Source organism: Eucyclogobius newberryi, unplaced genomic scaffold (genome assembly GCF_026437365.1).
Source record: "Eucyclogobius newberryi isolate DKJ021-1_F unplaced genomic scaffold, fEucNew1.0.hap1 SCAF_22, whole genome shotgun sequence".
In the NCBI taxonomy this organism is placed as follows: domain Eukaryota; kingdom Metazoa; phylum Chordata; class Actinopteri; order Gobiiformes; family Gobiidae; genus Eucyclogobius; species Eucyclogobius newberryi.
The window spans coordinates 8052771-8070378 of NW_027315857.1; the positions used below are offsets into that span (position 1 = coordinate 8052771).

General features: G+C 39.8%; 2 protein-coding genes across 12 annotated transcripts in view; both read left to right on the forward strand.

Annotated features, from left to right (window-relative positions):
• The window catches only part of LOC140371470 (receptor-type tyrosine-protein phosphatase delta-like), a 517665-nt gene that overhangs the window by 163161 nt on the left and 336896 nt on the right, over positions 1-17608 (forward strand). The window lies entirely within an intron of this gene.
• On the forward strand, positions 13732-15762 carry LOC140371976 (uncharacterized). Its single transcript, XM_072459215.1, has 2 exons — positions 13732-14374; positions 15140-15762. Exons 1-2 carry the CDS (start codon positions 13758-13760, stop codon positions 15600-15602), a joined length of 1080 nt encoding a protein of 359 aa, XP_072315316.1. The 5' UTR covers positions 13732-13757; the 3' UTR covers positions 15603-15762.

The window sequence follows — 17608 nt, forward strand, 5'->3', positions numbered from 1 at the left end:
TCCCGGGCCCTCATAATAAACTGAATAATGAGTTACTAATAATATAACATCTAAACTGCACCAGAATACAAAAAACAAGACACTTAAATTATTTTGGTTGAAAACCCACTTAGGATTGTGATTTCTGTAATATTTACAAAATTTAATTGAAGAACTTCAGAAATAGTCGCTTTAAGGTTGAATTACCAACATCAAACCCCTGCGTACTTTCAAAGTGGGTGGGGGCTGGGGGTACCATTGAGTATTTCTGCTTAGGGCACTTAAATGGCTAGCACTGTAGTCTCTGTTTGTCCTTGGCTGTGGCTACAGCGTACCACACGGTGATGGAGGAGGTGAGGATGGACTCAATGATGCCGTGTAGAACTGCACCATCATCTGCCACTATAGAGCCCACTATATATAGTCATCATCCATCACACTGTGAACTATGATATTTTTGACAACTTAAATCGCAATATCAATCTAAAACAACTACACAAAGAAACAACTTCTGCCTTTCACTGACCTAACAAAGTGAAGAGGGCAAACCACTCTGCCACTGCTTATCCTTCATTTGATTTGTGCACGCTTAAGATAAGATAAGATAAGATAAGATAATCCTTTATTGTCCCACATGGGGAAATTTCATTGGTGCAACGCAGGAAGATACAGAGGAAGATACAGAAGAAAAGAACAGATCACTTATAGGAAGTCTGAAAAACACTTTCAGTAGAAGATCTATAAACAAAAACTCCCATAGACAAATAAATAAATACATAAATACATAAATACTATTGCATGTGATCACGACAGTAATTGCACATGAACATGTGTCACGACAGCACATGGATTGCACATGAATTTCACAGTAATTGCACATGAATCACAACAGTAATTGCACATATGACGAAATTGCACCTGGTTAGGTCAGTATTTCGAGTGTTCAGGACTAACTGTGTTTGTTATAAAGTCTGACAGCAGCAGGAAGGAAAGACCTACGAAACCTCTCCCTCCCACATAAATTAACGCTTTAAATTGCGTTTGGAAATAGGTCAAATTAATGGTAAGAATCATCAGTGTGGATCCTGCAGTGGGGTGTGTAAAGGGGGAAAACTGGAAAAGTAAAACATTTATCTTAAAAGATTCAACTTCCAGTGGGTAAATGAGAAGGGGAAAACATGTTTACAAGCCCTTAAAAGTACATTTTGCATCATACATCTCCTTTATGTATGAACTGCTAAACTACTAGAATCAAAACATTTCAGAATCAAAACATTTCAGAACATGCCTATACAATTTAAGTTGTCAAGTTTTATACATAATAAGATTTAAATATAGCCGCAAGCGGCAATGATCGGCCCTCGCCACGCCGCCGCTGCCACGCCGCAAGAGGAGGGGGCGCTAACGCGCCCCAATTGTCCTTTTATTACGCCTACTGCTGAATCTGTGACGCTGTCACATCTTCTCCCCTTTGTTTTTCCATCAAAAAGCAATTTCATTTTGAATTCTTGGCAAAATGTGCGGCTTTGCCGCACAGACACCGTGACTCTTTGAATAAAAATGTGGATAACTTTTGATGGTCCACCCCTGAAGATGAGTCTCACCAAATTTCAGGTTAATAGGGCTGACGCCCTAAGAGGAGTTTGTGAAAGTCTAAAGTGTAAACATGTTCTGGCGATTTCCCCATTGGAATAACATGGAAGGTTTCGGTCATCGTTACAGCAAAGCCATAACAATTATGACATGGGTCTCATTGACTTTTTTGATGGGGATGCTAAAATTGAGTTGTGTGTCAAATTTCATATAATTTCGCAAAACTAAATATTTAACCTCCATATAAAATCTGTAGGGGGCGCTGTGGCTCCAAATTAATTTATTTCACTTCAAGTAGGTTTAGGGCAAAGAGTTTAACAACTGATTCTAATTTGACGCAATTCGGACTTTATCTGCGCAAACGGCAGAAATGTTAAATTTGGGAGATTTCTGAAATTCTAGCTACAGTTTGCGGCTTCGCCGCACAGAGACCGTGACAGGTATCAATGTAATTTGGATAACTTTTGATGTCCCACTCCTCAGTAGCATTTTCACCAAATTTCAGCTTTTTAGGGCCAACGCCCTGGGAGGAGTTCGTAAAAGTACGACGTTTGGAAAAACCCCGAAGTCATGTTTAGCCATTTTTTAAGCAATATGGCCGACATTTGGTTGGGCGGACGGCGTTGCCGTAATAATATTTTTTACTTCTCTTGTCACCATCTTGTCATGTAGAGAGGCACGATTTTTAGAGGTGTGCAAATTTTTGTGACTTTTCGTCAATGTTCACAGGGTGAAAAATAGGGGGGTTGGTCCCGAGAAGAAAGAAAGAAAGAAAGAAAGAAGAAAGAATAATATTCCGATGCGAAAACAATGTTTCCCATTTTTCAAATATCATAAACTATACATTTTCGGAAAGCGCTCGCGCTTTCCTACCTCATGGTGTGGGTCCCTGGTCACTGACGGGTACTTTCGTTAATTTTGAGTGGGCTCCGCCCACTTTGTGTTTTTGGCCCTCTAAACAGTAATAATGTTCAATTTTTGCATTACATGCTTATATGCACGGAACATGCAAGAGATGGGGAACGTATTCGTGAGGTACTTAGCGCAAATGAGTGCTTTATATGGGGATGACGACCGCTTCGCAGTCGTCATCTCAATGTAAAGTGCTCGTTTAGTGCGCACTTTTGCACGGGCTTCGCCCGTTTACAACGGTAATGTTCCATTTTCCTACTACTAATTAGTATGCACGGGGCGTGCATGAGTGGAGGAGTGCGTTAGTGAGTGTTTGGAAGTGGGCGAGCGCTTTGCGCTCGATTTCGTGCGCACTACGTGCGCACTTTCGCAGCCGTGCTTTGCACGGCCTTACGAGATTAATAGGCCTCTCGCCAGCTTGTGGCGCTCGGGCCTAATTATCAGTAGTTTGGATAGGGAATAATTTGCAGCTCGGTTTAAAGATATCCTCAATAGTTTTCAGTATTAATTAGCATCTTTGCAGTCCGTGAGTCAAAGACACTCCATCTTGGCACTGTTGTTCTTCTTCTATTTGAAGTCTTGCTGTTGTTTGTGGAGGTGCATTGTGCTATAAGGGTGTGTGGCTGTAAAGCGATGCCTGGGAGATTCTGGCTTTGTGCTCTGCCTCTCTCTTCTGTGTGTTCGTCTTCCCTTTCCATCTGTTGGAGTTGCTTTGCGTGTTTACCTGAAAGAACAGCAGGGTGGGACCGAGGTGGAAAGTGCATTCTCATGCTCCAATGAGCATTAGACACAGTGCTGGTCTCAGGGGTCTGACTCTCAATCTTTCTCCTCTCAACTCAGGCCTGTCTTTATGTGCTGCCGGACTACAGTATGTGGGAGCTTAATACACTTTCTAAAATACAATTCTTTCTTTCTTGTTGTTTTGGAGTCCATTGACAACAACATATACAGCCAGAAACCTAAATATGATTGACATAAAGGTTGATTCTTGAATAAAATTGGAGGATAAGACAATAACACTCAAAAGTGCGAGTCGGTCCCTTTGTCAAGCAGCTATTTTGGTTTATAGTTTGATGAAGCTCTTTGCTCAAACATGGACGCTTTACTCCGCCCATTCCTCCTATTGGTCAGCCTACATAATGCATTTGTGAGTTACACATTGATTTAAAGCAGAACTAAGTAGCTGTTGCGGTGGAGCGCCCCCTGCACCTCTCTTTTGAAAATACACTGTCAGAGAACAGATTTCTTTCTTTCTTTTTTCAAAATTTAAATAAGAAACATTGTCACTTTGTCAAATATTTTAAAAACGCAGAGTCGACATAGGATTTAGTGACTTCTTAAAGCCGCTGTACCAGATTTTTTTCTGTCTCAAAAATGTAAAAACTAAACTTAAAAACACATCTTAAACAGTTTGCAGCGGTCTAAACTTTTCTTCACTTTCCTAATGAATTCCTAGCATCACTAATGCGCCGTAATGTGTTTATAAGTGTGTTTGACTACTTTCAGAGGCCAGAGCGGAGTTTGGTCCTCACAGCACTGCTAACAAGCTTGTTCAAAAAAAAAAAAAACACAGAGCACAGGTGTCTTATTTTTACCCTACTTTTACAATCAATCAAAACACATGTTACTTTATTACGGCAAAAGAAATCTGGTACAGTACCTTTAAAACACTAGAAATATATTGCGCGCACATACATCCTGTTCGAATCCCGACTCCGACAATTTACTGCATGTCCTCCCTTCTCTCTCATCCCACATTTTACACTTCCTCTCCTGTCTAATAAAGCCTACGGGCTACAAAATTTTGAAGAAAAAAAAAAAAGAATTGAAATTGTTATTTAGGCCCTGAATAAAGTGGAATATTTTGGTTAATCGCCCACCCTTATGCAAAAATAACCTTTTTATATATAAATACCCAGCAACAATGCCTTATTTGGGGTTCACTCAGGGCACTTGTTAGTTAAAAAGCATGATGGCTAGAGAGATACAGGAAACCATGTCCATTTGTTTATTAAGGCCAATTTTGACTTGGTAACCCCACTATGCATTCTATACATGCTTTTTAAATGGATATGGCATAACGAGCAGGTATGCTGACACAACGCTGTGAGATCACTGTCCTAACAAAGTAAGGAAGGCAAACCACTCTGCCACCGCTTATCCTTCATTTGATTTGCGCACGCTTTAAATTGTGTTTGGACTTACTGGCTGGTTTAAGCTGACGTATAGGCCTTATTGAACTTGAATAAATAAAGGATCAAGATTAGTCAGCTCCTTCCGCCACCAGGAGGATGTGCTCTGCATGTGAAGAATGCATTAGTGGAAACAAAAACATCCTGTATTATACATTATTCAAGCTTTCAGCACACTTTAGCATAGGGCTGGGTAATATAACAAAATCCTCTTGTATTGATCAATCTGAATTAGGGCTGGGCGATATGACCAATACATTTATTATTTTTTCCTTGTACTGATTGATTTTTGTCTAATTAAAACAACTTTATATTGCTTTCATAATGAATTCCATGAACAAACAATGCAGACTTTTAATCGTTTCCATTTAACACAAAAAAACTGTCAAATTTCCAAAGTCTGAACACTGCTCCAAACAACATGCTCTTACTAATATTAAAAACACCCACGCTAACAATTAGAAGTGACTGAATCTTACATCAAATTTGGCAAATTGCACAGTCCTAATCTTCGGATACAATTTTATTACTAATAACTAATAAGTTTGGCTTTACTTACCTAAATAAGACAACTCTTTAATCAGTGCCATTGAACGCAGAACATTTTCATTTTTTAACATGAGAATTGGCTATAGATACAGTGATGATTTGATTGATTTGGACTTCTGTTAATATTGTGTAGTGTTAAAGTATTTAAATAATTATAAATAATATAAATAATAATAATACATAATGATGAATAATAATACATAATAATAATAATAATAATAATAATAATAATAATAATAATAATAATAATAATAATAATAATAATAATAATAATAATACATAATAATACATAATAATACATAATAGTAAATAATAGTAAATAATAATAAATAAATACATTATTTCATCAATCTATAATCATCATTGGTTGGTTTGGTCCAACTTTTAGCTCCATTTTTGAGTAGCTCTCAAAGGGATTTCCAAAACATTGGCTGTGACCTGCAGCCGTCTATGTGCAGCAGCGTGAGCTAAAAAGAAGCCAAAAACATACAATTTTAATGAAGAGTGGGCATCTGACCAACAAGTGCGTGTGTCTGACCTGCAGATCCAGCCAGACACCTGCAGATACAGTGGTGTAGTCTATCATTTTCGTATTGATCGCTGATGCTTAACTGTTATTCAGAGTCACTTCTCTTCTTTCTCCTTTCTCTTTACTCTGGGGCGCAGGCAGCGAACAGTCGGCTTGGTTAGGTTCAGGATCAGACACGAAAAAACAGATGCGCAGATCAAGACCACTGGAGGAAATGACAGCCAGACAGCCTTGTTCTGCTAGTGTCAAGCTCCAAAATGTCTTTCATTTGATGTACTGATAATCAGCCTCATATTCACAGAGAAAGATGCAAAAGAGTGAATTAATGGAAGCGCAAACTGACGCCAATGCAGCTGACACACGGAACCACGCGCCGTAAAGTCAAACTCGTTTTTGAAAAAGACAAACTTGATAAATTTACCAACAACATAAAACATATTGAATGTTACCTACAGTCTCTCAGTCCACAGGGAAGGAGAGAAAAGAGGTGAAGATGTGAAGGGCCAGGGGCTGTGCAGTGAAACACAGGGGCCTGTGGGTAACGGAGGGGAAGGGGGAGTTTATTTTACTAAAAAATGAATAAAATAAAATCACATCACGCAATCATCCCAACTTTTTCTCTTTTCTAAGATGTTTCCTGGCTCTTCATGTGTAGTTCAAGCTCAACTAATTCAATTCACGTCACAGTTGAGTCTTAATTATAGCCGACAGAGCCAGCATCGCGGCCTGTACTGTTAGTTTTCTCAAGTATTCACACAAATTTGGCCCGCAGGATCACTTTATTCTTCTCCATGTCTTTGTTTCTTGAAACAAAATACATTCTAGGTTAACGGTTTGAGTGTGTTCTTTATATACAGTACAGTAAACCTATTGACTGGTGCCAGGATATGACAAGTCAGTGTTTTGTGGAAGTAAACACACATCACTCTCCCTCCTGTCATGTTGCCGATGTCTTCTTTGTCCATAAATTACCCCGACTATTTAGCCCCCTCTGAATGAAAGCGTCCCAGTAGATTTGAGTTAAAACGTGTTAAGCAGAAAATAGGATGCATAATGATGTTTGAATTGATAATAAAAGCATAAATATTAGCAAGTAATGCTTTTGTAGGTTAAATTTCATGTCTATTTTCAAGTATTATGTGTTTGATTGAACTTTATTATCCACTATAGTAGTTTGTCTTTTGTCCACCTTCACATGACACAACAATCAGTCCATCAATGCTTTACAATCATTAAAGAAGTCTTAGTATAACCGTATGATATTGCGACGGTTCCTTTACACCGTATTAAACATGATTAGTAAAAGATCGGTTTGTGTCAAGGTTTTGAACAGTTGACAAGGCCAAACGCAGCGAGAAAATAGCGCATGTTTTGAACTCTTCTCCTTCCAAACCCAACCTTTAATCAAAACTGGAGCCACTGCTCGAGGACACTTCAGCAGGCCAGACGCTTGGATCCAATCTCTTGTCTATTACGAGTGATGGACATTCTCTCAAACCACATTTGCACTCTTGACATTTCCACTGGATCCTTTGAAAGTGACAGCTGAGGCACAATTTAGTTTCCAACTTTACACCTTTTCCGCCTTTGTTTCTGCAACTCGTCATTGTGGACTCGTACGTTTCAGATTAGGCTCGGATGGGCACCGGTCCGTCCGAAAGCTCTATAGAATCCTGCATAGAATTTGAAAAAAAAAAAAGCTAAAAGGACAGCAACATGCACTTAACCGATCTCAAGGCAGCTAGTTCCATTTCCTAAGCTCTTATCTGAAGTGACAAGAAGAAGTCTCCCTGCCTCGCGTGCCCGGAGCTCTTCCTGAATTATCTCCCAGCGTTCCAGCACCACGAGCTTTCTTGGTGTCCCTGATGCCCTCCCCACTGCTAAAAATATGCTAAGCAGCGGGTGATGGCAGAGCAGGGAATCAGCTCGTGGGCATGTGGAAGAACTGGGATGTTTTTGTAATGGCATCGGTGTGAAATGGACCGCAGCAGTGTTGACATGTTTTGCAGTACGCTGTTTGTCTAAGGCTTGCTTTAGATCTGTTCAGGCAGTGGTGGAAATGCAAGAATAAAAGTCCTTACCGTATAATTGTCTTCGCCACATTAGAGAGCAGATATCTGTACTTTCTACTCCACTATATTTTTAACCGGGCAGAAAATGAGTAACGTATTTTCCGGACTATAATTCGCTCCTGAGTAAAAGCCGCACCAGTCAAAAAATGCATAATAGAGAAGAAAAAAAACATGTATAAGTCGCGCTGGAGTGTAAATCTCATTTTTTGGGAAATGTATTTGATAAAATCCAAGACCAAGAACAGACATTTCATCTTGAAATGCAATTTAAAATATTAACAGATTAGAGAACGTGGTGAACAGGTGTCCGTATGCTAATAAAACACCTTCAGCTACATGAGGCACAGACAGAACTGTGGTAAGTGTCTGGTATGTTAACGTAACATATTAACAGTTTTTCAGATAACTATAGCATAAAGAACATGCTAACAAGTTTACCAAAGCATCAGTTTTACCCCAAATCACTAAATCCATTGAATTCTTCTTCCTCTGTGTCACTTCTAAACAACTCCCCAAACTCCAGGGGAAGAGGAAGTGCAGATTCTTCTTCTGTGTCGCTTAGAGCCTAGAGCGCCCTCTTGTGGTTGTCAGTGTGAAAATAACGAATAATATCACATAAGTCGCCCCGGTGTATAAGTCGCACCCCGGCCAAACTATGAAAAAAGGAGCAATTTATAGTACATAAAATAGTACTTTTCAAATGACTTGAGGGGTTGTTTTTAGCACATTCTGGTGACATTCTGCCAAAAGTTTTCGAGTTTCAGCCTCAGATTTCAACAAACAAAAATATACTCAAAAAATGTATAAATTGGTTGGAATTGCTATTGTTGACCAAGGATCAGCACACATCTTTATCAGAACGCTTCTCAAAATCCGTGGGAGTTTCTAAAGCTTTTTTCAATTGAGTCGATTTTTTAATGAGTAGATTATTTTATGTACTATACTTTTTACTGAGTACTGCACACATTTTTAGACGTGTCAGAAAAAAGTTGCCACAATGATTTATCCTACATTCACATGACGGAAAAGGACGCCACACACTTTTCACACCAATTTCAGTGTCACGTGATCAAACGGGGTGTAAAGAAAACAAACACACGGGGATATGAGGCGAGCATCTGATCTGTAACTTTCCCTGGTGGGATCGTCTGCTTGTTTTCATGGAAATAAACGCCATAAGTTCAATTTGCAATGACAAGCAGATGGCGGAACCTCCTCCAAATTGTGGACATTTGATTGCATTCCTTGATTTAAAACCCAGTTTGTCTAGATTGAGGCTCATCACAATGCGCTTTGAAAAGACAAATATTTCCTCAGGTGGTGTTTTATAGGAACACTTTGGGAATGGCTGCTATATAATAATGTATTGCCAACAACGGTGAGTCTTTGCGGTGAGTCTTTGCGGTGAGGAGGGTGCGGCGAGAATGCAAAATGACAAAACCTGAGCTTGACATGCTAATGAGCCATTGATTGGCTTCACTGGTGTTTGCACTTTCTCCGCTCTAATCCTCTCCAAGCCCATTGTAAAGAACCCTCCATCTGCACCAGGCTCTGCACTTTACATTTGCCACGGTGCCATAAGGAACAGGAGGAAGCAGAGTCGGTTGGAGTTTTTGTCCACTGATCCGAAGGTTACCGACTCAGATCCTTCTTTTATCAGAGCGCTAACCTGGCTCACAGGTTGATGGGTCGATCCAAGCTCCCACTGACTGCTGCGTTATTGGGCAAAACACTTACAGCTTTGGCCCCAGTTTGGGGCTTTTAATGCACATTGGAGGTAGGTATATTGGCGCTGAATGAATTGATCTTTTATTTTCACATAGGTGCATATAAAGCTTATATTATGTGTTGCTACTATTATTAAATGTGGACAATTTAGATTTAGGAATGACACATGCTCACTCCTCCTTGTTTATTCTAATATTAAATAATTTCTGTAAATTTACTGTATTTTTCAGAGTCATTGCCTGAGTAACTTTACTAAAGTTCTGTCTGACCATTTGTAAATGTAGAAAAGTTTCCCTCCTTTGACTTCAGAATGAGCAAACATCAGCATTAACTTCTTTCGCCTTTTGTTCCAGCTTGGCTCCAACTGGCCCTATTTTTCTCTGCTCAATTACACTGGCTATTAATTGTGAAAAAAACACGGGGGACCTTAGTCTCTCGGGTGGAATTCGTTAGTCAAGCTTTTCATTTTATTGTCAGTAAATTCAGAAAACAGCAAATGATTGAAATATTTTTGCTCTCGACAAGAAAGAAATCCCACCCTCAGCTTCCTGTCCGAGGCTGGAGAACTCCCATATAATGAACCCGGAAAGGCGGAATCAATAAAGATGAGCTACTTTACTCTCAACTTTAAGCCTTTGATGGCTGACAGTTCAGTTAACCAGAGCTCCAGGCCATAGAGAAGCGTGTAGCTCTATACATTTAGACACAGCACTTATATTTTGAGCTTCATGCTTTCAGTCTCCCTAACCCATTTTAGATTGAACATCTATCAACTTTTAATGTTCATAGTGTTATTAGTGGTCGTGGCGGACAACTAAGATGGTTAGTTATGCAAAAATGTTCTTATAATGTAACTGTTCCGTGAATGTTGTTTTGAAGATCGGCAAAATTTGAATATAATGTATATGATTTATAGTAAAACATGCTACAAAAAATGAAAATTAAAACGTTAAGGGTAAACTGTAATATTTCTGCACTTTTGTGATTGATTTGAACAACAGTTTACATTAGTCTGATTATTAAACCTCAACAAATAAGACTCGTTTTCACACATTTTTAGTGGATCGACAGAATTTTGTCTAGCCATCGTTATCTTGATAATAAAAAAATAATGAAACTTTGTCAATTATTCTCACCTCTATCTTAGACAAACTAGGCATCGCTAATGAAGCCGTCATTTGGATTTACTGTTTAGATTTTTTTGACTGTGCAATTCTTACATTTTAATTAAAGTGTATCGATAAATCTTAGGGTTTATGATAATGTATATGTGCCCTGACTGATCCATACGCACAAACTCGCACATGTTATGATATTAATGAATCATATACACATCAAATAGCGTTGCAGTTTCTCTTATTTCAAACTTCGTCTGCAAAGCGCTAAGGAAGTATGTCGTGTGGGTTTATCAAAATGTAAAGAATTTATTCCATGGAACGATTTATGTCCTGTGAACGCCGGAAAAAAAAAAAACCGATCAAAGCTGCCATGAATTTGAATATTCCCTGCCACAGGCCCGCATTTGCTAGTGCTGTCGAAAAACTGCTCTAAAGTCCCCATACCACCACTGTAAAGCTTTCAATGTGCAACTTCGAGCCATCACTGTCACTTACCGGCCCGTAATAACACATATAAACCACTGCTTGTTAATAGCCTTCCCAAATCCTCTAAGGACTGGATGAACAAGCGAGTTGAAGCAAAAAATAGTAGTATTCCTGGCTCTTCTATTAACTAATTGGCAGTGTTGTGAGCATGCGGCAAGAACAAGGGTGGAAAAAATAGTTAAGACGAGTGACAAGTGGAGAGTAAATTCCCAAAGGTCTGCTATCACACCAGTATATGCCGGCTATAAATGCAGGACAAAGGATGTAATCTATAGCGTCAAAACCGTAAGTTGTCACGGACATAAACGGCATGGTGGAGTTTGTGGATAATGCACGGATAAAAGCGTGTGTGTGAAAGATCTGATTGATTGTTGTATGTGTGTTGCGTTCACGCGGGAGTTAAATTTATTAGACACGTTAAAGCAGAACAGAATGTGTGAAATAGCTTATGGTATATTTGACAAAAGGAAGAAAGCAGGTGACATAAAAGGATAGGAATCTAGATGGGTGCTATTCTCCACGGAGATGTGAGTGTATGTTTTCCTAGGTGTTTTTGAGAGATAAAATACTCGTAGTGAAATAAATGCAAGCTAAATCCATTCAATTTCATATCACTGCCCGATAACAGCATTTAAATACGATTATTTGTGTTTTTAGCCGTTTGTGTTGTGGCTGTAATGTATGTTTTTCTGTTGTATAAAGCACTTTGAATTACTGAAGTACAAATGTTGCTTTAATAAACATGCCTTTTCTTGGCTTATGATGGAAAATTCCAGGCAAAGCAATAAAAAAGTGTTCTTTTAGGAAACGAAGAAGAAAGAATAAGAAGTACAAAGTGATGAGATCTATAAATAGCAAACCATAACACTGAGTTAATTTATTTACCTCTAATGGGTTTAAATACCGACTGTAGTAATGCATTTATTTATTTTTTGGATGGTTAAATAGCTGAGGAGCTAGAAATGAATTGCTCTTTGGGTTGAATCGAGTTTTCTGAATCTGTTGTGTGTTTACAAGTTTCATGGACATGGAAATCAAAATGACATAACATTATTTTCTAGGCTCATTATTGATGTACTTTTTGTGTTATTTCGCAAACAAACACAAACTTAAAGGGCACATATTAGCATGTTTAAGGCTAATAACAATACAACTAATGCATGATATGTCACCTTTAAGCATTTTAGTTGGATTTGACAGAGATGTGATGCAACTCCACAAACTTGATCGTATTTATTAATTTATTTTAGTACATTTTAAACAGGAAGAAAATCTGAAACATGTTTGTAGTCTTTTTTAAAAGCGGCTGGGGAAAAGTGAAAATTGCAACATACTTATTTTTTCCTTACTGTTGCAGTTAATGTTTAAAAGTTTATGGTATGCAAAGTCCTTGGCTCTGATTTATATTAGTTTAAGGGCTTTTGTTGAGAGAATAAAGTTACCGATGTGATGTAAACAACAGCCTATTTAATTGCAGAGGCAGACAGCTTGGACTGTAGATAGAATAAGAATATACATGTACTGGAAGAATAAAATACTGCGTGGTGAGTGGTGACGAGAAGAAAACTCATTTATAACTCAAGACTTTATTTGAAAAAGTTTGGAAACAGGAAGACATTTGTTTCATGTAGGCGACAACAAAATGTAAGCAGTGCTAGAATAACAGCTGAAATGTGTCCTTATATTAAATTAAAACCCTCACAATGGTAACGACATGGTTCAAAAATCGTAAATGCTTGTATTTTGAGGGTAAATGCTTAAACTGATTAACAGAAAAGATACCAAACTAGTATTTTTTTCAGTTAATGTATGGGTTTGAATGTTATATGAATAGTCAGTGTTGGTAAGTAAGTGAATACATGTACAAATTAAAGCCGCAAGCGGCATCCAACGGCCCTCGCGGGCCGCCGGCCTTCCGACTCTGCTCTCTGCATTTTACAGAGTTGGCGCTAACGTAATTGTCTAAGAACTAAGACAGCAACACATTGGACATGTACAATGCTGTGCTTAACCAGTGCAAATGAACACAAATGTTGGTCAAATGTGCAGCTCCAGCGCACAGAGACCGTGACACTTGGAATATAAATATGGATAACTTTTGATGCTCCGCTTGTGTAGATTATTTTCCCCAAATATGAACTTGATCGAGCTATTGCCCACAGAGGAGTTCATTAAAGTGTGAAGCGTAAATGTGAACATTTCAAGGATTTGGCGTTTTTCCCATTTGTGACATATGTGCCTCGCCACCGGAATTGTCGGACCATGTCGGCCTCGGTGAAACTGAGAAAAACAGCATTTTACTTTTTTTTCCCCAAATTTGTGATTTTCGTTTTTTTGCAGAATGTGCTAGTTGAAGATATGGACCAGCCATTCGATGTATCAGATAACAGTATTTGCAGCATTAAAAGCATAAATAAAGCCGTTTAAAATGTGGTGTTTTCGGGCGCTCTCTGGACGTGCAGAGGGGGTGTGACCGCATTTCCATATGAACAGCTGCGCTATTGTAGTCAGCCAATGGGCTGAGCCGCCAGCCGCATGGCTACTTGATAAGCAGCAACACAGGGACACGCAACACACGCTGTGTAAAATCAGTTGAAAAATGGATCCTTCTGCTATCGCTTCGGAGCTTAACAGAGGTTGTTACAGCTCCACGCTTTTGGATTATTTCTGCGAAAAGTCCGCTTATCCAGATGACTATCTAAGTTCTGAATCTGAAGATGACCTCACAGATGACGAACGTGATTTCATCCAGCTGGAAAATATCCCTAGTCTACGGCTGACCTTAGATGAGGAGGAAGATGGGTTTTGGACAGAGGAAGGAGCGCCCGGTCACGCCGAAGAGCTGGAGCGTGAAATAACAGACGCTATAGCCACGGTTACTTTTGCAGGAGAGAACGAAGAGTTGGAAAAGATCCGTAACTTTGACTGCAAATGTTACTCAAGAAGAAAAGAAAATTCTCTACTCTCAAGCAAATCGTGTAGCGGGAAACTCTCTCCAGAACTCATGTACAAGCTACGGAGCGACTCATTAGCAGCAGAAAGAGAGTGGCAGGATATGAGGATTATCGGACATATGGAAGCAAACAGACGTTCTGTCGTCACTTCTGAGCTGACGACGTCCACGAAAAAGCCCCAGAAGAAGCGCAAGTTTGCCCGGACAAGCTTTTTCATAGGAGGCACGGAAGTCTGCAGAAGTACTTTCCTGTTCCTCATGGCGTAAGTAATGATTAATATTAAATACGCCTGTTTTAGTGTGCTGTTGTGGTCGTGTTTGTGTTGTGAGTGCCTGTTTTGTTGAGCCATCACAAGCTAGCTAGCCACGTAGCGCCGCTAGCCCCGGCCGTACCCGCTCCTCCGCGTTTTAAGTCTTAAATACGACGTAATCGTCAGAATGTGAATAATGCAGAATAAATGGCATCACAAACACGCTTGAAAGTTATGTTTTGGTGTGCTGTTGTGGTCGTGTTTGTGTTGTGAGTGCCTGTTTTGTTGAGCCATCACAAGCTAGCTAGCCACGTAGCGCCGCTAGCCCCGGCCGTACCCGCTCCTCCGCGTTTTAAGTCTTAAATACGACGTAAACGTCAGAATGTGAATAATGCAGAATAAATGGCATCACAAACACGCTTGAAAGTTATGTTTTGGTGTGCTGTTGTGGTCGTGTTTGTGTTGTGAGTGCCTGTTTTGTTGAGCCATCACACGCTAGCTAGCCACGTAGCGCCGCTAGCCCCGGCCGTACCCGCTCCTCCGCGTTTTAAGTCTTAAATACGACGTAAACGTCAGAATGTGAATAATGCAGAATAAATGGCATCACAAACACGCTTGAAAGTTATGTTTTGGTGTGCTGTTGTGGTCGTGTTTGTGTTGTGAGTGCCTGTTTTGGTCTAAACCTGGTGAGCCATGATATCACAAGCTAGCTAGCCACGTGAAGCGTGTTATTCCCATATTACTCTCAACCCTAATCCTTTTTTTCCCCCTTTTCAGAATTGGCAAAGACACCCTGACTGACATAATTAAACACTATGATGAAAATGGAGCAACACCACGATTGAGGAAGAAGCGTGCACAGCCACAGCCACGTTCACGCAGGTTCATCAGCCATGAAGTCATCCACACCGTTGTAGAGTTTATCAAAAACTATGCAGAAGTCCATTCCATAATGCTACCTGGTCTACATCCTGGCCATAAGGACTGGCATGTGAAGTTGCTCCCAACCCATGTGACTAAAGCCGAACCAGTGGAATTTCAGCTACTACGCACTACAGCTGTTCTGCCTCCGGTTGACAATCTCCATGTCCTGGTCCCACCTGGATTGAACATTGACAGGCAGACCTATCTGCATGAAAAAATCAGGCCTTTCTGTGCTGACGAGGCAAAAGACATCACATGCCCAGCGCCGAGAGTCACAGCACAGAAGACGAATGTGCAAAAGAGGCTGCGGACGTAATTGGACTCTGATGGTGTACCTATGATGTCTATTATCTCATATGTTGCAGTTCGTATACCTGGCTCTGGCATCTGTTTATAAGAGTTCTTCTATTGAGGGTGTTTTTTAAACTTCCTATAAATTATCTGTCCTTTCCCCCTGTATCTACTGCGTTGTAACATTAAAGGCTATCTTATCTTATCTTTTGTTGTTTGTGTTGAATCATTCAGTGCACCGTTGTTGGTGCACTGAATCACCTGTGAATTATGTTTACCGACAAATGCAATGAACCCTATTCTCATTCTGATTCTTTGATTCTATTCAGGGCCTTTTGTAATCCAAGTATTTCCATTTTAATATAGTAACTTCTAATTCTGATTCAAGTCCAGTTACCATCAATAACAACACTCCTTGAGTCTTGAGTGACAGCTGTAGGGGAAGGTGGTGTCAGTGTGACAGGGGGGAGGGCTTATCTAAATGAGATGCAAATGAGCCCCCCTGTGACTCTGGGCTCTCTCAGGTGAGAAACTTTGGAAGCCGTTTTCTCAGTGAATGGGTTTGAGAGTTGTATACATTCAAATGACCACAACTTACTCAAATATTATCAGATCTACATGAGTGAGACATCATTGGAAAGCTTTGAATTCACACTTTCAGAATCTGTGAATAACTCAAAATGTCTCCGGGTAGACATGTAACTGGGTTTCATACGGCCGGGCACATATATTTGCGGCTCTACCGCACAGAGACCGTAGCACTTAGAATCAAAATATGGATAACTTTTGATGCCCCGCTTGTGTAGATGATATTCTCCAAATATGAACTTGATCGGGTAATCGCCCTAGGAGGAGTTTGTTAAAGTGTGAAGTGTAAAAATGTGGTCATTTGAGAGATTTTGCGGTTTCCCCATAGGGATAACATGGGATGTTTCTGTCATCGCTACGGCTACGCGTTACCAAATATGACTTTGGCTCCCATACTTTTATTTTGGGGATGGCAAATGAGAATTGTGTGCAAAATGTCATGTCATTTGGAAAAACTCTTGTTTATAGGCCACTCTGAAGGCCAAATAGTCCAAATTCTGCGAAAAGTTTGCGGCTCAGCTGCACAGAGACCGTAAATGTTATTCATAAAATTTGAATAACTTTAGATGCCCCACTTGTCTAGAGGAGGTACACCGATTTTGAGATTGGTGAGCCAAACGCACTAGGAGGAGTTTGTTAAAGTGTGAAGCGTAAATGTGAACATTTCAAGGATTTGGCGTTTTTCCCATTTGTGACAGTATATTTGCAGCTCCACGGCACAGAGACCGTAGCACTTAAAATCAAAATATTGATAACTTTTGATGCCCCATTTGTGTAGATGATTTCCCCAAATATGAGCTTGATCGGGCAATCGGCCTAGGAGGAGTTGGTGAAAGTGTGAAGCGTGAAAATGTGGTCATTTTAGAGATTTCGCTGTTTTCCCATTTCTGACATATATTTGCGGGTCCGCCACACAGAGACCGTAGCACTTAGAATCAAAATATGGATACCTTTTGATGGCCCGCTTGTGTAGATGATTTTCCCCAAATATGAGCTTGATCGGACAATCGCCCTAGGAGGAGTTTGTTAAAGTGTGAAGTGTAAAAATGTGGTGATTTGAGCGATTCTACGATTTTCCCATAAGGATAACATGGGATGTTTCTGTCAACGCTACGGTTACGCCGTACAAAATATGACTTTGGCTCTCATACTTGTATGATCAGGATGGCAAATTAGAATTTAGTGCAAAATGTCATGTCATTTGGAAAAACTCTATTGTTTATAGGCCACTCTGAAGGCCAAATAGTCAGAATTCTGGGAAACGTTTGCGGCTCCGTCGCACAGAGACCGTAAAAGTTATCCTTAAAATTTGGATAACTTTAGATGCACCACTTGTCTAGAGGACGTACACCGATTTTGAGGTTGGTGGGCAAAACGCACTAGGAGGAGTTCGTTGAAGTGTAAAACATAAAAATGTGGTAATTTGAGAGATTTTGCGGTTTT

Excerpts from the sequence above, each read along its gene's own strand:
- LOC140371976 (XM_072459215.1), top strand. The coding sequence starts at position 13,758 with ATGGATCCTTCTGCTATCGCTTCGGAGCTTAACAGAGGTTGTTACAGC. Across the intron at positions 14,375-15,139 it reads ACTTTCCTGTTCCTCATGGC|AATTGGCAAAGACACCCTGA; the intron begins GTAAGTAATGAT and ends CCCCCTTTTCAG.